Genomic DNA, 21,778 nt, shown 5'->3' on the forward strand with positions numbered 1-21,778 from the left:
GACCATCGGTCGGGTGGAAATCAGGAGTGTATTGGTGTGATTATATGCTTTTACCTGCAGATTAAGTTGAGCAAAGCGCCTTTAGAATCTATGGTATTACTGAATTGGATCCGCTCTATTAGTAACATGTATTCTATAATACCTGAAATGGGTGTTCAAGAACAATTCGTCATTCAAATATACTGAATGATATGTATATCATGCATTTCAGGACAACAACAATGGACAAATCGATCGGACCCTGCTTTGTACTAGTCGGACAGGCTGAACTAAATTTGTTTATTGTGCTAGCTCGAAGAAGCAACAGCCCATGTAGAAATAGGCATACCATCCCATCTGAACAGATTTTTCTGACTCCCAAGCCAATCAGTCGTCACTCTCTCTCCTTAAATACTTCCTGCTGGGTGGAGAAGCATGGACAACAAATTTTTAAGTTCCAGCATTTATTAATTGTATTTTTGAGTAATATTCTCAGGCAACACCTTAGGAATCTATTTCAAGTTATTTCATTCACTAAAAAGATATAATTACTTTTCCTACATTAATTACTTACTACTTCCAATTTTAGCAACATTGGAAATAACACAGATTTTCAAATATTTTTTTTTCAAAACCGTTACACAAATAAGAGTGAAACTATCACTATTAGTAAAAAAGACAAAATCTCTTTATTTTTATAGTTTGATATCAGGCAGAAATATATGTTACTATAAATAGCACCATAGCAACAAAAGAAAACACTTAGTAGTAAAAATGTCATTACAGAAATTTCCATCAGAATATGCCCAAATAAAAAAAAAATTCTGCTAATACATATTTTAACCAATGGATAAACCGCACTTTCAGTGTACAACAATTAAAAACTTGATAATTCTTATAACATGCTTTGCAGGGCACAGCTTAATACAACCACTGAATCGAACACCAAACAGTTGGGGCAAATATTGAAACACAATTCAAGCTTGATGCAGCTCTGAATTTTGGTTGCAATTAAATATTTGACATATGATAAGAATTTTTTCAGGATAGAAGTGCCCCCTTCTTAATCCTTTGATGTTATGACTCGTTAAAACCCCCAAAATCAATCCATTCTTTCTTTAGGAATGGGGCACATTGTGGTTCAATATAAAAAAGATCAATTCATCTTTAGTCAAGTCACTGTCGGGACATCAGAAAAATGCTTGTTTTGGTCCATTTCTATTAAAATAGATCAAATCACACCTCAAAATTAATACCAGCTTTACCCTTCTTCGTGGTATAGCATTTTGTGGCACATTTTTAAAGAAATCAATTCACTTATAGTATTTTTGTCTGGACACCATAAAATGCTTGTTCCTGGCCATTATTTGGCAATTTATTCATTAACAATTCAAGTCACAGTCCCTAAAATAAATTCAAGCCTTCCTTTTGTGGCCTATATGGCACCTTGTGGCAAGATTTGTAGATCTTGACATTTACAATAAAACTGATGTCCAAGAACTTAATGTCTATGGGTAACCATGGCAACTCAATAGTAACGTTATAGGACTGCCAATTTTTCAATGTCACATAAAAACAATAGATGAGAGAATGTTCAACAAAACAACTGTATAAAACATTACTCAAATAAAACAAAACAAACACACTCCTCAGTGGTAAAAATTCTCTCAAACATATAATAATTAATATAACACTGAATCTCATAACAGTCTAATATCAAATACAACACAAAATACAGTATAGGCTTGGTAATTACTAGTATCTGATTATTTTTCTATGCTAGTAATTTAAGAATGTTCAAATCTTTTTTTTATAAAAAGTTTTTGGATAAAAAAGAGCTTTACAGAGGCTGTATTGTTCAACAGTATACACCAGAAATGATTTTCAAGTGTCAGTATAGGCTTATTCGAGACCAAATAAAATAATATTCATACCAGTACGATGAAACTAGTATACTGTCTATTCAAGTACTTCTTGTGCCACAACTAACATAAAATAAAACAAAATAAAATAAATAAATTCATAAACAAATTGCATATGAATCATCATTATAAAGATAAACAAATATAGAAACATCAATTTTCAAAACAGAATTATATCATGTGTATATTTACAGTTAGTAACTTTTGAGAAAAATGTAATAGCATGATCACATGGTTTACGATTCCTGTAAAAAAAAAAATAAAATAAATTTCCTTAATGGCAAAATTCCCATAATGCAAATTTTATTCACTGCATCTTTCTTATGGTGTCAATTTTTTAGCGCAAGAAATTTCAGTGTTCTAGGATTCCTATTTCCTGTTAACCGGGGCAAGTGAAATTTGGGTCAGGAAAAATTCAGTACTTAGTTACATTTTCCCGTGGCAAGTTGAAAATTTCATATGTGGTAAGGATTTGTTTTGTTAGGAAAGCAGTCATTGACTGTGGGAAAGTTGATTTTATATGGATTTTTCCCAAGGAAACCTCAATTTCTGAAAATATATGAACACTGAATTTAAAGTAGCCTAATATATTTTAGAGAGGATGCTTGGTATCCCCTGAAGACAATAGACCCCAAGTGATGACATTAGCTAACAAAGCTTAAGATTAGCCCTGTTGCTCCTGATAAGAAGATTTTTCATAGTGTTAAAGGTAGATCATACCTATTACACTGACCTTCCTTTTCTGTCATCTTACTAAATCATACAGACATATACTTTCAATGAACTATTAAATAATGTTAAGGATGATGTAACAACAGTATATTTAAATTACTTCAAAACTTTAATTGTGTAAAATCTCTTTTAAAGAGAGATAATTGGTGGGAAGATGTTCTTTAGAAATGTACCGTAATGGGAATTTAAGGTTTTTTAATAATACAAGAAAAAAGTTTGGTGAACCCCAATTTTTTTTCCTTTTTTGAATTATGAAAGAATGTCAGTTATGTGTTCTCAATATAAATTTAGAAGAAATTTTATCGACATGTACCTGTTTTTTATAGTTAGCAAAATATGGAAATTCCCCCACAGATATCCATATAAAATTGACTTTTTATCTTGACATTAATTTAGGTGACCCATAAGAAGTAAGTTAATTTAATGTCATCTTCCAGAAGAAAAACTAGGAAAAGGAAAAGGGGTGAAAAAAGTCTTATTGGCCTCAAAAGGAGTGAAAAAGGGTCTTATTGGCCTCAAATTCAACTGAAAATTTATCATAAAGTGTTGAATGATTTAACTATGAATTAAGAGACTTGAATCCTTCACAAATGAAAAAACACAGACTTCTGATAGTTCTTGCATTGACATAAAATTGCTTGATCAATATTCAGATATTTTGATATTCTGTCAATTTATGTTCTTTCTGGTCAATTTCTAGTCATACTTTTAACAAAAGAATGGTGTCCATACCCAAGAAACAACTTCATATTTAGTGAATACATTCATTATTACATAGAGTATTGTATGTGAAAATGTACAGTTGTTTCTTGGGTGTAGACATAATTTTCTGGAGGTAAATAATATCTCTGAAAAAAAAAAACCAAAACAAAACAAAACAAAAACAAAACAAGAACAAAACAAAACAAAATTTACAATCTTCCAAGTTTACAATCACATTGACATTATTTAATATATGGTTTTACCTCTGACATAGAATTTATGGATATTCATGTATACTTCTATGTTATGTACAACTGTTATTACAACAAAGTTGATATTCTAAGGCAATATTCATAGCTTAATGACCCTACATCTTTTTCTGCTAGAAATATTAGGTATGATCTACCTTAAAACATATCTCAATGGATGGTATCTTCTAGTTCTGGTAATAGCTATAAATGGTAAGTTAGAAAACCATTTTATGTACATCAAATATAATGCAATAAATAAAAACAATACAAAAGACAACATCAATATCACATCACTAAGAGTACCATAGTTTTCAAGTCGCACATGAATACAAGAATACAGATAAACCAGTGAATGGCTCTTGCAAAAGCCCAGTGCAAACACAGTGTTGAAAATTTTACATCAGCGAATTCCAAAACAATTAATAGACCTGTCTCATAATTAAATGAAGAACTGATAAAAATAAAAGCAATATTTATGACCTTATGAATTTTAAGAAACATGAATCTCCCTTCATCTATTGGCATAATATGGAAACAAAAATATAAAAAATACTCAACTGTATACATGTATAACTGTTCGAGAAGACTTAAATTTTAAGAACAATTTTCCAGCTGGTAGTTACTACACTGTTATTGAACAGGTGCATTTTCACTTATTTGATTAAAAACACTTTGGATATTGTCAATTAACCTTTACCGGTAATTCAAATTTATACATTTCTACTTGATTCATAGTCAGTGCAAACAACTGAATTAACAAGACAATATCTCAGTTGTGTGTAAGTCACAAACATTTTCCAACTAAACAACAATAGTCAGAGAAACAATTTCTGTTTTCAAAAACATGAACAAGTCATAGGGTTTAAAATATTCCCTTGTCCATATCAATGTGAACTTTTTTAAGACATAGTGTTAAACCTGTCACACAACCAATCAAAATTAATGATATACATATCACAAAAAGGTACAACATTTATCCAGGCACTAGAACGAGTGATCCTTGACTAGAATGGTGGCTAGGCTTGCTACTGACAGTTGTTACAGAGGAACCTGTATCCTGGACAAGTTTCTCCGAGACAAGAACCTTTGCAATATCAATGTCTTCCTCCCCTGTAGTATCATATAGATCTACCCAAATACTGCCATTGTAAGATCTAAAAAAAAACAAATGTCTCTATAATAAGAATTGATATGGTGAATATGTCCAAGAGACGAACAACCACAACAGGTTGAAAAAAAAAATCAATCAGCTCAATGCCACCATGGGTCTTCAGTGAACAACGAGGAAACCCTTACACATCAGGGCATGCTGTAGCTGGCCCCAAAACAACATTATGCACAGGTACAGGGAAATAGTTGCTCTTAAAAACTCCAGCAATATGAAAGTAAACAGAAAGTGAAAATGAAACAATGCATACAGAGGCCAGATATTCCACACCAGGGACAGGTGCAGAAAATGTGGCAGGGTTATAGTACTTTGGTTAATGTATTAGTCGTAAACATGTAGATAAAATTTACTAAGTATCAAGCCCCAGTGTTTTCATAAATACAAAGATTTCATTGTGTAATGGTAAATGCCGTCTTCATTTTCTTTGGTCACTTAAGCCATGAATTTGAATTCTTGACAAAATCTATTTTGTCTGTGAGATACTAGATTGAACCAGTTCAATAGTCTCGAGACACAAACCAAAAACATATTGATTAAACCAACAATTAAATTTTCAAATCAGAGTTGTCTTTCTTGTTCTGCAGAATGCCAGTATCAACAACAAAAAATTGAAATGCACCAGGGCGCACAAGCTAAGTTGCATCCCTATTTTAGAGAAAGAAATATTTTTACTTAGACATTTTTTTTAATCAGATGTGAATCTTTTGAGACCTCATTTCTTCTGAAAAAAAATATCCTTTGAGATGTTAGTTGTGCTTGCAAGGTATAAGCATGAAATATGTTCAGCATGCCATCAGCAATTACCTTCCTCCATGCATTTCTATCCATAATATGATAATTAACATTAAAAAAAAAAAAAAAATCCCTGAGTTATATTTCAACCAATTCATCAAACGAATTTCCCGCTTATTTCACACAGGGGTGCCCATGCTTGACATGTTTACGTTTTTGTATACCTGATGATTTAATACTTCAGAGCCATTGACATGCCAATCAATGAAAATATTGGAACTCCTGGACAAAGTACACTTTAACAAAAACACAAATATATAAATTTAAATCAGAAATACTATACAAAGTAACATTGCTGGAATAATATGCTGTAAAAAAAAAAAAAACTGCTCAACTCAGATCTCCGCTAACACCTTTCATATAAATGCACGTCTGATCCTCAACTTATCCATGTTTTTTTTGTTGATTTTTGGTTAAAATTAGGCAATTCGACTTTTACTCCACATCGACATAGTCCGAAAAATACAGTATCTGGTTTTTACTGGTTTTCAGATTACTCTGGGTATGGAGTAGTTCGGTTTCACAGTATCATGTAAACAACACACTGACATACATACCTAGTTTTCACAAAGGCAACCAATATTTTGTTATTGACTAGGTCTTTAAATCTTTGTCTGAAAAAAAAAAAGAGAAAGAAACAAGTATTGTAAACACCTGAATTATTGTGTACCTATCAATATTCTCTTGGCAATAGTAAAACTTCTGAAATGCATGTACAATGCAATTCTGTTAGCTTGGTTAAAATTTTAATACATAATGTGGAGACATGAAATTTTATAGGTTTGGAAGAATATTTTTAGTCTCCACGGGGTTTATTGTTAATATCAGGATTTCACAAATCTTATATTACAGACAAACAAGAGACTCCCAGGAGCCTGAATCACTCACCTTGTTGAATTTTGCCTTTCAAAGGCAATAAATCAAACAAGAAGTTGTCCAACAATTTTGACTCAAGAAGTCTTTGGTAGGACTTATCACAAGATCTTTTCAACAATTGAAAGTTTCTTTTAATCTATCATAGTTTTCAAGATATTGACTAAAAACTATTAAAAAAAGTCATTTTTCCCCTTTCAAGCCCAATAACTCTTACAAGGAGTCTGAAGACTTTTGAAGTCCTAATAATATGGATCATTTCAGCTATTGAGAGAATTTGGATAAACCTAACGGTTTTGGAGATATACGTGAAAAATTACTGTCTGACCCCTATGTTCTATTTTTAGTAACGGTGGCCATGTTTTTCGATGAATCATAAATCCCCACAACAGTTCTATGCAGGATACCCCAAGGAACATTCATACCAAGTTTGGTTTCAATTGGTTGAGTAGTGTCAGAGAAAATTTTGAAAGAAATATTAAAAATAGCAAAAATTGTTGAAAAAGGGCAATAACTCCAACATGGCTTAACGGATTAAAACCAAAATTTGACCAGAGATAGATCTCATCATGCTGAACACTTTTACCCTGTCAGATTTCAGCTAAACCTAACGGTTTAGAAGATATATGTGAAAAACTACTGTCTGACCCCTATGTTCTATTTTCAGTAACGGCGGCCATATTTTTCGACGAATCAAAAACCCTCACATCAGTCCTATGCAGTATACCCTAAGGAACATTGCAAACTTTTTTTCTATGATTATTTTGACTAGACCTACTTACTTTGACTCCCAGCTGTATTTAGCACCAACTGGTTCTATACTGAGCAGGAAACATTCCACAGCTTGGAATGGAAGATGAAGGAAGTCAGGGAGTATGGTCCTAATGGCAAATGGTCTCAACCAATCTCTGTTCCCGAAGTCCACAAAAAATACCTGTAAACCAATATCTCTAATAAAACAAATATTACTAAACTAATCAAATAAAATACAGATTGACATTCATTGTATTTTGTACACATTTCCAAACCACATCTTTTTTTTAAGAAAGCAGTAAAAACAGTAAAATACCTTTCTTTACAGTGGTTGTCAAGTAATAGAGCAGATAATTACTGTAATAAACTGTTCTTTGGTTATTTGATGGGATGCAAATGCTTGGTAAACTCTGACCATTAACCTTTAATTCCTTAACCTTAAAACAACTGACCAATTTTAAAACAGCCTGTTGCTTATATAACTAAAATAGAAATGGGCTAAGTCCAAACTTATATATATATTTATAGTGTACACTTAAAATTTGCTTCATAGAACTAGTTACCCTGACACGATTCTCCTCAACAATCAGCACTCTGGCCCTGTACCATTTTCCATCAGCTGAGTATTTGGCTGCAATAATTTCTCCTGGAGCTTTATCCACTGTGGTATCCTCATTGTGACCTACCTTGTTGTACTCATTTCTACAGAAAGCATGGATCAGTAAGACAGTATGGGTATGATTTTTCAATGTTCAAAGTAGTCCAGTTAAAACTTTCACAATATAGGCTGAGCCAGGTATGAGAGCTTTAATACGTCAGAGATGTATGACATCAGCTTCATATTAGATCATTTCTAACTTAGACAATTATCAATAAGCCTTGTCATGGTTTAAGTTGCTATCACACTTATTACTATTTAGAATCTAGTAAAAAGTAGTCAAGGCTGTTCCATTAAAAGATATGAGGTACCCAGAGAAGGCACTTTTTCACCTTAGAAGTTCTACTGAAATTCTGTATTAAACTCTATGTTTTATCTAGAGAACGGAACACCCACCCATGTACAAAGAATAAAAGTACCTTCCCCCGTCCCTCTTATGTTTTACAGTAATAGCCCTGACATCTTTTTCCTGTAATTTCCAGCTATTGAACAAAATCAATCTCTCATAATGCGAGGTATAAGAACACGTATATTATAGGCTTTTTTTTTTAATACACCAATCTAAAATCAGTTAAACACAGTGTGTACCTTGTGCTTGTGCATAAATTAAACTAAATTTTCACTCACTGCATTTCAGAAATCAGCTGATCAAAGTTCATCTGCCACTCATCTTTTAACTGTGTATCTGCATTAGATAAATAAAAGAAGTCACACTTAATTGTACGTTATTGAGTAGCTGAATATGAGCACAACAGATATCAAGTAAGAGTATGGAAATCCATTATCATGTCAATTATACCTCAAAATTGGGCTCCATGTGTATTTGGTTAAAAATATCATTATCATTCAAAGATTAAGTAAACAATATTTCATTTATCCCTTTTTCTAAACTCAGTGGGTGTTTCTAGTCCATGCTCCCAGTTTTTAGTGGAGTCCAAGTTGCTCATTGGCTTTTGTTGCTTTGTATTTGTTGTTTTAGTTGCTTTATATTCTTTGTTGTGTTTGTCTGTTTTCAATGTCTGGGCTTTAACCCTGGTTTATAGCCTTTTGATTTCTGCCAGAATCTTGGTTCCCTTGATTACTCTCTCTAACATGCTTATATCGAAGATTTGATTATCATTTCATTATGTGAGATATAAAAGCTCTACATTTGTATTTCTTTAGAGAAAATTAATACAATCTCCCAATTTTTTAAAATAACCTTTAAATAATAATTCTATTTTTGGTTAGTAAAAACCTCAATTTATAACAATTCAGTCTCGTCAGTAAGACACATGAAATGCTTCCACCTCCTATAATGTTAAATGTAGGAGAGTTATCAAAAATATTTCAAGGCCTAGTTCAGAAAGTCAAAGCCAAACACGAAATTGATCAGTTTCTTATAATTCATACAATAGAATACCAAAAATTGTTATGACATTTTCAAATTCCAAAGGCTGTACTGTGGGAGATATTGTTGTAGCTAAACAATTCTTAACTCTTACTTATCTCAAACCATGGTAGATACCAAAATCATCTCAATATCATAAAGTGTCCGGAAACGTAATTCATAAAGTGTCTGGAAATATGTAATTCTTATGAAACTTTCTGGGCAACAACTTGGTAAAAAAAATAATAAAAACAGCCAACAAATACAAAACAAGAACTTAATCTGCAACTTAGAATAGTCTACCAAAATCAGCTCAAAATATATAAAAGCATCTAAAAACTGTTATTTATGAAGTAGATCATGGACAAGGGTTAAACTTTTAAGTCATCTTTGCTTAATGATGGGGAATAAAAACTTTTATTATTTTACCTTCTTTCCCTTTCAAGTCATCAATAGCAGATTTCCCAAATGGCAAGGATACATAAAAATGACCTGGATTAAGAATAGTAGTGATCTCGACTGCTACCCAGTTTGCTGGTTCTGGAAGAACTCTATCAATGTGGTATTCCTCTATAGCTCCATATACCAGTTCTTGGTCAAGTGTCATACCATCTAAAAGAAAATAAAGTATCATTCTTATAAATAACTATTAAGATAACTTCTATAAACATCTTTCAAATAGATTTAAGATCTTGCTATTTTTCTCTCAATGCACTATCTTATTTACTTCACCAATAATTCCTTTTTACATAATTCAATATTTACTGACCAAAATAAGTGATTAAACACCGGAGTTGGGTACACCCTATATGATGTGACTAATAAAATACCCCCCCTCCCCATTAGAGATCAAAATCATTTGTTTTTATTAATCCAAATACATATGCAACAGAGCAAAAGGAGGAACTTACAGCATCAGATAGTTTTACATCTTTCATATGCCAAAATGAGACCGAAGAAACTCAGTGATGCATATTTAGTTTGAGAAAAGAAAACAATATCGGATATCATTGAGATGAAATCTCTGTGGGTTCCACTGTGGTATAAATCCTGTGCATCAACCATACACAACAAATTCAATTTATAACACAAAACTCACTACAGCCCAGACACAAAACAGTTACTCAAAAATTATCAATTTGACCTCGAAGTCAAAGATAACTAATCATAGTATGTGACACATCATAATGAGCTGATATATCCTCATACAAAAGGATACAACAAAAGACAAAAAAAAAAGTTACAACCCAGACACAAACCAATTCTGCAAAAATCATGATTTTGATCATGAGGTCAAAGGTCACCAATCTTGGTACACTTGTGCAGACCTACCCTAATTCCAAATAAAATGCCTATACCAAAAGACAAAAAATGTTATAGTCTGAACATGATTTGTTACAGATGGACAGATAGACTAATGACTATATGACCTATTGTTGTTAAAAGCTATACTTCAATATTGCAAGGACTTGATAACCAACTTGTCTCCATAGCTTTGCTGAATTTCCAAAAAAAAAAAAACTTCATTGAAAAGACAGAAATATGTATTGATGATCATGACAAATAACACAGCAAAATTTTTCCTTGAACTACATCTATTAGTACGTTAACCTAGAAGATTATGACAAAATAGCTCTACAAAATGTACATATTACACTGTATCCCAATAATTGACAAATATATCACAAATCTTCTAGTAAACATAGTTTTTGTCACGTATCCTAGCTGACATAATAAAAACAACAGAAAAATATCACTAATTACATTATAGCACACCTCTCATAATAAAAGATTACCACATTTTTTATCCAAAACCACTGCCAGTAAAATGTGCTTTTGATTACAAGAGCATAAACCTGTAGAATGAAGTAATACAGGATTGACTTCTAATAACAAGTATTTCATAGTAGTAGGTTGACATTGATAATAAAAACCTTAAATGAAACAAGAGGCTCCCAGGAGCCTGAATCGCTCACCTGGTTAAATTTTTGCTTTCAAGGGCAATAACTCTAACAAGAAGTCCAACAATTTTGACTCCATGAAGACTTTGGTAGGACTTATCATGATGATCATTTCATCAATCGAAAGTTTCATTCTATCTATTATAGTTGTCAAGATATTGACTGAAAACTGCAAAATATAACTGTTTGCCTTTCAATGTCAATAACTCTTATATGGAGTGGTCTGACAACCCTGGATACTTTTGTAGGCCTTATAATAAGAATCATTTCAGCAGTTGAAAGTTTCATTCTATCATAGTTTTCAAGATATAGCCTGAAAACTGTAAAAAAAAAAAAGATCGTCATTTTTCGCCTCTCAAGAACAATAACCCTTACATGGAGTCGTCTGACAGCTATGATCCCTTGGAGACTTTTTGTACGCCTTATAATAAGGATATTTCAGCAATTGAAAGATATTGGCCAAATCTAACAGTTTGAGAATTATGCAAAAATCTGCTGTCTGACCCCTATGTTCTATTTTTAGTAACAGCAGCCATGTTTTTTTACCCAATCAAAAATTCAAATGGTCAATTTGTTAAGGATACCCTAAAAAAAAAAAATAAATAAATAAATAAAAAAAAAAAAAAAAAAAAAAATTTTAATTCTGTACATTAATTTCTGAGGAGAAGATTATTGAAAGTTATAACATCAAAAACAGCAAAAAATGTCCAAAAAGGGCAATAACTCCACATGGGTCAACAAATTTTCACCAAAATTTGACCACAGAGGGATATCATTATGCTGAATACTTTTACCCCATATCAGAACTTGGCTAAACCTAAGAGTTTAAGGAGATATATGCAAAAATCTGCTGTCTTACCCCTATGTTCTATTTTTAGTAATGGCAGCCATGTTTTTTAACCGATCAAAAACCCAAACGATCATTCTGAGCAGGATACTCTAAGTAACAGTCATTACAAGATTCATGCAAATCTATTCAATAGTTTCAGAGGTGAAGATGTTTGAAGAAATTGTTAACGATGACAGACAACAACAGACGTCAAGTGATAGCAATAGCTTACATGGCCTACAGCCAGGTGAGCTAAAAAGAGGAGTGTCTTTTAAGGGAAATCTTTCTCCAAAACCTACATGGTGTAAATTTTATATGTCTGTAGGGACATTATCCCCCCTCCACTCCAACAGTCTCTATAATTCTACCTACCTGGTGTAACTTTTATATGTCTGTAGGGACATTGTTCTCCCCTCCAACAGTCTCCATAGTTCTACCTACCTGGTGTAACTTCTACATGTCTGTAGGGACATCGTTCTCCCCTCCAACAGTCTCCATAGTTGTAATATTTACATATTCTTGATTCATCCTGAGCTTCTGAAATAATGATTAAAACAACAATTGAACATTTTGATTGCAAAAGAAATTATAAATGATAGGAAATTACAGATCTGTTTTTCAAGAAAACTTTTACAAACATACCATTATTCATCAACAAGTTACAATAATTCAACTTCTGATTATGCTCTAGATGCACATGTTTATATGCATAATCTGTGTACTTTTGTACATAGGTTAAGCATTATAATGACTATAACACTGAGAGACCAAATTGAGAGATAACCCCATTTGTAAAATCATTAAATTGGATTATCTGCCTAACAGAGCATGGGACTATTACATAGCATATGTGATGTTCATAATCTTCCATCACAATTCAATGAAGAATAAAAAAAAAAAGAAAAATTGGGCAAACAAGCTAAATGAAGAGACAGACAGACATGATAAAGTGTTTTGGTAAATTCTATACATGGCTTCCAAAACATAAGCAGGAAATGTAATGTGAATTGAGTCAATTATGGCCCCAGAACTGCTATTTCCCATTACCAGTGGACAATGAGGTTTAGCCCTAGGAAGGTATCTTGTACATTTTGCATACTGATTACTGTTGTCAAAAAGTTAATAACAGTTTCAGTAATTTTCTTCTTTTGTGGTTTTAGACAGAACTTGGAATTGACTGTTAAAAAGAGTAACAAACTCAGGAAACTAAGAAGGTGTCTTCAGACAAATATTATTTTTTCATACTTCAGTGTAAAAGGCTTCATTTCAAATTTAGTTCCTCAAATGTCCTTATTCTCCTATGTGTACTTTCTAACTAACATCTCTCAATCAGTACAGCATCAATTTTAATAATACTTACCTTACCAATCAGGACACTACTCCATTGTAGTATCATGATAAAAGTAATTAGACAGTCAAGAGAGGAGATAATTAATTTATAATAGGATTCACCTTGCCCTGAGCCATTATATAACCAGTAGACTTGAAAAAAAATAGTGTAGGCAGACTAGTCATTATTGGGGCTAAGAGAAAGAAGATTGAAGAATCTTCCTCATTATGTGGCTGATGAAAAAGACTTAAGACATTAAAACGATCACAATTTCATAATATGTTGATGATAGATTTAACAATTTTCTTTGCTTTCTACATAAAGGGCTATTCTGATTTTTATCTGCAGTTTTTATTCATCATTTGGAGTAAAAGAGTGCCATAACTGCAAATATCATTTTACAGCATTGTTTTAAGGATTGGAATTGCAGTTCCAGCCTTTTTAGACAAGTAGATTAACTTTAAACGACAATTAACCAAGGAGTAAAACAGCTAGGATTAAAAAAAAAACCTATTTGCTTTGACGTAAAATAAATATGGAAATTGTAGAACTGAATGCAACTATTAACAATTCATTGCAACTCAGTAGTGATAACACAATTTTTACATTTTCATTTTTATCCACTATGATAAATAGTCTTGGAGTATTGGCTCTTGTAGTGAATATTTTAGGACTATTCATTACGAAGTTTATATCTGGAGGAAGCAGTCCGGTCCTGATACTGATGAGAAATCTGTTTACGGTGGACATCATGATAGCTTTGTATGGCATTTTTAAATTGTACCTTATCCAAGGCAAGGAGGATTCATACATAAACTGCTTTTTACCAGAATGTCTATTTCTGACTGGCTCAATAGGATCCTTCGCTTTTGTGCTGTGGATGAATGCAGATCTGTGTAGTCGTCTGACTAAGTCCTGGACACGTGGCCGAAAACTCCACAAGTACTCTGTCAATCTTGCTATAATGGTAATATGGAACTTTTCATTCCTTTTAGGATTCATACCAATGATAAATTGGGAACCAGAAAACCAATACGACAAGTGCAGTCTGTTTAATTTCTACAGTGAAGAATTCCTTTCTATCATAGCCTCCATCTGGACCATAGGTATTGTTATTTCTCTCATTAGTATGGTATCATCTTACAACTATATCAAACATTTAAACAATAAAAAACATTTTGTCCGCCAGAGTATTCTGACACTTAGGCGACACAAAAGAGTCATATACTCTGTTCAAGTGGAAATCGTAACCCTGTGTATTTGCTATACCTCCGTCATAATTGTAGTCCTATTGTTATCTATCTTCACGAAAGACCACAACAGTAAATGGAACAATGATATGGACACTATTATCCTGCTTTGTGCTCTGGTCTTTTTATTCAGGTCCTTTATTAATGCTGTAACTCATATTGTGATGCTCACCCAGATGAAGTACAAACCTCATGTAAAAAGACAGCTTTCTAGACACAAACTAGCTATCAAGAAAACATTTTCTGTAGGATCTGCTACCAGTGGTATTAGAAGCATAAAAAACTCCCTGAGAAAAGATCCTAGGGTGTTTGCTATTTACAATCAGAAATATTCCATATCAAAACAACAGAAACAAGCCAGGATGAATGTCCATCGATGTAGTATAGCTACTTCACTGAGCAGTTTCAATGACTTTTGTACCAGTGTAACAGACATGCTAGATGGAAGTCAAACTTCACTGTAACACATGATATTTCCCATTATTGTAAGATTGGTCAAACATAAATGTGCTAGAGGAGCGTAAGTGAAAAATAAGGCATCTAATGGGACATAAAGTGATACCCTGCAACGTTTCAAATATTTTAGGAGTAAAAACACCTCAAAACGGCCGCAACTTTAGTGTAAACAATCTGATCAAATTGAATTCTGTATTTTAAAACACGCAATAACTATACTTAGTTTGAAAAAGATCCTTCAATATCTTCTAAAGTTATCATCTGGAAACCTTTGGGGACAGGCAGATGGACCCACAACTTTTCAGAGCCAGGTGCCAAATAATAACTCACCACTTCGAGTGGCAGAGTATAAAAAGATTTTTTTTTCCCTGAAGACAACAAAATCTCTGTCACCCTCATAGATATATAAGGAAAGTAGTGATAGACAAGGAAGTAACTGTTTTCCATGATGAAGGAAGCAGTTAACAGAAAAGACTAACATTTGTCCTTCTTAGCCTATTTGTGATATTAAAAAAAACTTTGTGTGCCTTTGACAATCAATAAATTGTTAGCAAGCATCACTAGATTTTTAGCTTTACCATGAAACCCACTTATATTGTTGTGGCCTTCTTGTAATTCGACTTTCTAAAGCTAAATGTGAAAGTTATCAAAAAATCTTTTGTTTATTGTTCTTGTTTTGCAATAAACATATTAATTTACATTAATTTTGTTTGTAGTATGTAAACACTGTTTAAAGGAGTATTGTACCATCTTGTTCAGTAAAATATCATGTAATAGCAGTTGGGTAAAAAACCAGAACAATGAAAACACAAAAATCCAATAAAATGACAAACAGACATACTGACAGACAAAAGCAAATACATCTGACCCTATCTCCTGAATGTAGAATGGGCATGACAACGCCAACACAGTTGGTCAAACATCAAAAGTAAACATCAAGTCATTTTTTTTTATTTTTTTTTCTTGTGGGGGGGGGGGGGCAGGGGCTGGTACACTAGTGTTGCATAAAAGAAGTGTATCATAATTATTCAGAACTTAACATAACATCCCTTGAGAACTGATTAGTTTTATTCATTTGGAATTGATATATTGTCTGAGCAAAGTGATTAAACACAAAAACTGTTTAAGTAGGATCATTGATCATCTGTTTCACCAATTTGGCTTACATTCAAGATCAGACTATGTTTTATGCAATAAAAAAATCATTCTTTAACATTCTTATAAAACATTTTTGATTTAAGTGTAAACTTTTCAGCTTGGAATGAATTAAATGGCACACACTCCTCACTAATCCTTATAACTGACTCGTCACATGGACGGTTCTTACAAGTTTCTTGTCAATTCAAATTATTACTGGATTTAACAAGCTAGGTATCTATATTCTGTGAAACAAACATTACTTAACAATAGACAAGTAACAAGTATTTCAACTGGCTGACAGAATGTAATATTGTCTTATCCCTAAAAATTATTTACCACATACTTTTTAAGGTGTAAATACACTGTACCTTAACACTTTTATATACTGGTATATGCTGGCAAATTTAAGTACTTGTAATGACTTCTGACAAGTTATACACAAAATAGATCCAATATCAGACTTAAGTGTCACCACGTCCTGTTCTTATTACAAATGTAATTGAATTTGCTATGCACAAGAGTGTCAACAAATGACGTCAATATATATTCAATTTACAGACAGTAAGTCACTGATAACTATGTGAAATGTTCTAATACAATAGAAACTATGGGGGTTTTCCAAAGCAGGAAATTCAACCTATTCAAATAGCCAACCTTATATCTACATGTACACAGTTCAGCAACAAAATGTTTCTACAAAAGAACAAGTGGCTCTAAAGAGTCTGAATTGCTTACCAGGTTTAATAAGCTACATCCAATTTCTTGTCAAAGCGCCCATGTTTTTTCATGGATAAATCCTCAAGGACATTTTGTGCAGGAAATCAGTAACATTAGTTTCTGAGGAGAATTTTTATAGTCAAACCATCAATAATAAAAAAAAAAGAAATAAAAAGAAAAGAAAAATGAATCAACAGATTTTCACAAGAAATTTCACCTCCAATAGATCTCATCATCCTGTTACCCCTACGTCACTATATGGTTAACTTAATGGTTTGGAAGGTACAAGCAAAAAACTACAGTCTGACCCCTATGTCCTATTTTTAGAAACAATCAAACCAATTTTCGTTGAATTCTTTCCAGTAGTTTCTGTGAACATTTTTAAAGGTAATAACATCAAAAACAGCAAAAAAGTGCAATTACTCCAACATGAGTCAACAGATTTTAGTCAAAATTTGACAATAGATAGATCTCGACATCAACACTTTACCCCATTATTTTTTAGAAATGGAGGCCATTTTTATATACGAATCAAAATTGAATTATGAACTTTGTGCAGGACACCCTAATGGACAATCATGCTAAATTGCATCCAATTCCAAATCCATTTAGTAATTTCAGAGAAGATATTTGAAAAATTGTTAACAATGAGGGACACAGAGTAATGGCAGAAGCTCACATGGCCTATGGCATAACCTTAGTGTCCAAACCAATAACCTTCACAGGAACTTGGATGTAGTTAACCATCTTTGATTAATAGTGGTTCTGTGACCTTTGGCAGATATATCAACAACTTTTGATCAATTGAACAGACCTTGCTTTGTGATAGTTTTTACTAAGCCAGATTTTTATTGTGTAAGCCTACATAATTGTAAGCAACAGCCCACAGGTAGGTATGCTAACCACCTTAAACATATTATTCTAATTCTGAGTTAACCTGTTATCACTATTTTCCCTAAATGCAACATGCTTAAAAGAGAAGCATTCGCTACTAATTTTAGAGTCCTTGGTGTGATTCAGCCAAGAACTGAACCTTAAACCTTCTACATGAATATGATTGATTTAAGAAGCTATTTTATGTCCTTAAAAGCTTCTTGGGTTAAAAAATTAGTGGTTGGGAATCTTGACAATTGGAAAGTTATTGTAATCAAATATTTCAATGGTATTGGATACAACTGGTTGATATTCAAAGCCAACATTGATTTAGCTAGTATAAAAAAGCTACTTGAACATATCCCTGAATTCTACAAGAAGGTTATTAAATGTTGGGTTATTGCTGGGGGTGGTCAAGATAAAGATCTTTTAGATTTTATAGGGATCAGGAGAACAACTTATTTGGTGTAATAAATTTATTAAATACAAAAATCAGTCAATCTGCTTCGAAAATTGGATAAAAAGCGACATTATATAAATAAATGATATTCTAGGCGATCAAAATCAAATTTCGGAGAAAGTTGTTTTCAACGAACTTCAACAAAAAAGCAACTGGATAGAATAAAAAATTCTGAAAGAAACTATACCGCATAAATGGAAACTTCTCTTCAAGACAAATGAATCTATTAAAACTAAAGTGAATATTAAGACGGAAAACTTTACCTGGAAACTTTCATATCTAGATGTAGCTAAAATTACAAACAACATATTTTACAAATCATTAGTTAAAGATAAAATTGAAGATTTTATTGGCTTTCAGAAATGGGTGAGAATTTTCAGTTCTCAAGAAACACTTTTCAAGGATAATTTATATCTTTTTACATTTAACTATTTAACAGAAAACAAATTAAAAGAATTCAGATGGAAGTTGATACAATATATCATTCCAATAAAAAAAAATATTGTTTCAATGGAAGATAGTTGCAAATCCTTTATGTAATTTTTGTCAACAGGAAGAAGATTATTTTCATTTCTTTATCTCATGTCCATACTTAAAACCATTCTAGAATGAGATTAATAATGTCTTTAGAAAATCTGGCATAAATTCTAATATTAAACTAGAACATATTGTCTTGGGATATAAGATTGCTGATGAAAAGTATTTTTTTATCAACTATATATTGACAATACTTGCTTTTTTTATCTACAAAGTTTATTATATATCCGAACAAAAATAAAAAAACGTAAATGTTTTCTCCATTTTTATAAAAGAATACAAGAAAAGAATAAGTCAAAAAAATAGAGAATTATTTTTAGTGAGGTTTAGGAAACTTTTGGTAGATTAATTACCTGTATGTCTGTTTAATTCATACTTATCGATTGTTTACTTTGTAATTGAAAGTTTATTTATATATATATGTATTTTTTACAACTAGTTATAACCCTGGATAACTAGAGGAATTTACAGGGAACACCTTGAAAAACTTGGGTTCAAGGTGCTATATGTAACAAGCGTAAATAAAGTATTTATTTGTTGTTTAAAAAAAAAAAAAAAAACCTTCTACACATGAGAGATGAAAATGTTAATATGTGTACCACGAGACCATTCTTGAACCAAAATGACTTAATTAAAATATTGCCATTTCTTTTTACTTACTGTAACCAACTGTAGCAACCCCAGCATCATCCACATCTACTTTATATGTGTTCCTTTGACTCAGATAGTCTTCTGTCATGGGATCCCAGTTAGTTAGCTGTTCTGGAGAAGTTGGACCTATAAATAACAACTAATCTATAACTGAGTATAATCAAAATGCTGTTAGCACTAGAGGTTTATGATTCTTGTAAAAATAGTACTATATGCACAATTTCACATGACCAAAAGATTTCATTATGTAAAATAAAACTGTTATCATTAATTTGCATTTCCCATGATTCAGAATTGCTTTTCTTAAGTAGTTCTGTCGCAGGGTTTGACACTAGTTACATTTATTTGGTGGTCAACAGGACTACTTCAGAGGTAAAACAGGTAGTCCGCAGAGGGTAACAACAGTTCTGTTCTTAGATCTTATGAAAAATGAGGCATGATTCAGATAGTCCATAGGACTACCATGAAAAATTTTCAAGAAGTCCTCTCCAAAATTAGGGTGGCAAAAGACTACTAGACTACTGTTAGTGTCAATCCCTGTATGTATTTTGCAGAGAAAACAGTAATTTTAACCAAAAACCTACCACAAATCTTACAATTTTTATGTGGGCGATTCTAAATTTTTCATTGATTTTGTGAGTCTTCCCCTAATGTTGGAGGGTTTTAACAGGTATGGCCATAATGGATATGATCTGTACATCAATTTTTGAACAGTATCCTACTTTTGTTTCATTTCACTTTTTTCAGTTTTATAAAACCTGTCCAAAAATTGGCATTTATTCAAAAGCTCTGCTAGGAAAATAATTTCCTTGAAGGATGCTTTTAATCAATTTGAATTTTTCTGTCAATTTTGCTTGGTTAAAATTACTGCTCTTCACCTCCTGTTTATCAACTATAAAATATTATAATGAAAGCACAGACCTGTAATTAAAGAGATTTGCAACTAACTGAAATCTGGCATTAACACAAGATGGGAAAAGAGATCTTCATCGATAATGACAACTTGACTTTAAATTATCATAACTAAACAAGTATTGCGAATATTGAAATAAAACCTTCAGTTTCACATTTTACGATACCCTGGCTTCATGCTCATAATCCCATTTTTCTTTCTACCAAATCAAACAAAAAAGAAGTATTGAAAACAGGTACATACCCCCTGATTTTCATGAAAATGAAAATAATTCAAAATTAAATTAATAATTTTTACATTAACCTATCACAACTTTTTTGTTTTCAAAGATAACTGAATAAAATCTTCAGTTTCAAATTTTTACGCCTTCAAAGCGTCTGCTACAATAATTTCAAATAATTTTATCAAAAGGGTAAAAAGGTACTTTAATAAATAAGTGGAAAGATCAGGGAATCTTGTTATCAGCCGCCTGATAATTTTATACATAAACTGGCTAATTAACAAGTTTCTTATCTCTGTAATTATAACCTCTGATGAAAGGTGTAAGATTTACATTGATAAGTGAGTTAAATAGAACATGTTGAACACATATAATGCTTATTGACAAATTTTGCAAGAACTAAATTTTTAAAAAGCAAATGTAATTTAACATCTTAATTTCAAGGCCAAAATCAGAAAAAGAAGTCCCTTAAATCTTCATTTGCTTTCAAGTCCAGATCTCAATTTTATTTACAGCAATGACAAAATATTATTTAGATGAATAATTACTTAAGGCTTACTTAATTGGATGAAATTGGGTCGGTCGGAAAAAAGTAAAAATTAAATGGAAAAATAAGCATATCTACTACTTATATTTTAAAAAACATTTTTTTATTTTCAAAGATTTCATTATCTAACTTGACATAGTTTAAAAGTGGAATTCTTATATACTGTATGTACCTTCACATTATTTATCAACACAAATTCCCATTCAAATTTTTAAATGTCCAAATGATGCAATGCGCAATACTTGAACAATGTTAATTTCCTCTAATTTTTTTTTGTATCTATAGCTTTCTTTACAGCATGTTACTTTAGGTTCAAATAAAGATGGTAAAAAGTGACTAAAAATCAAAGTAAGGTTAGTCAAATACATGTACTGTTTAATTAATCATTGAGCATTGTTCTGATGTAAACAAGTTGTGTTACAGTAGGGTTAAGTGAAATGTCACTACAAAAAAAAAAAGCTGCAAAACACAGGAAGAACTCAGGGATAAAAATTTGAGTATTCAGGCAGATTTCATTAAAATAATCCCCCCCCCAATAAAAAAAAAAAAATTGAACCCCACACGTCCCAATGTTGGATACTCAAGTAAATTTGTTCATAAAGAAATACATGTACAAGGACCCCGGTTAAAAAAAGGAATAAGAGTGTTTTTTTTTTCAGGCTTTAGACCTTTATCTTGTAACTAAATTCTGTTAC

General features: G+C 31.9%; 1 protein-coding gene across 2 annotated transcripts in view; it reads right to left on the bottom strand.

The window, feature by feature from the left end:
• Positions 1-426: 426 nt before the first annotated feature.
• Positions 427-21,778, bottom strand: part of LOC148628049 (uncharacterized) — a 55,589-nt gene continuing 34,237 nt past the window's right edge. For both annotated transcript variants that reach the window (XM_088584018.1, XM_088584008.1), the window contains exons 13-20: positions 19,413-19,529; positions 12,431-12,526; positions 9,629-9,811; positions 8,458-8,515; positions 7,736-7,874; positions 7,202-7,353; positions 6,104-6,160; positions 427-4,740 (exon numbers count right to left, since the gene is read on the bottom strand). In XM_088584018.1, the coding sequence (XP_088440144.1) occupies positions 4,560-4,740; positions 6,104-6,160; positions 7,202-7,353; positions 7,736-7,874; positions 8,458-8,515; positions 9,629-9,811; positions 12,431-12,526; positions 19,413-19,529 (983 nt within the window). In that variant the 3' untranslated portion in view covers positions 427-4,559. The remainder of the gene's footprint in view (positions 4,741-6,103; positions 6,161-7,201; positions 7,354-7,735; positions 7,875-8,457; positions 8,516-9,628; positions 9,812-12,430; positions 12,527-19,412; positions 19,530-21,778) is intronic.

This window comes from Perna viridis, chromosome 1, assembly GCF_037379345.1.
Source record: "Perna viridis isolate PV_CMFRI_1.1 ecotype Kerala chromosome 1, ASM3737934v1, whole genome shotgun sequence".
NCBI lineage: Eukaryota > Metazoa > Mollusca > Bivalvia > Mytilida > Mytilidae > Perna > Perna viridis.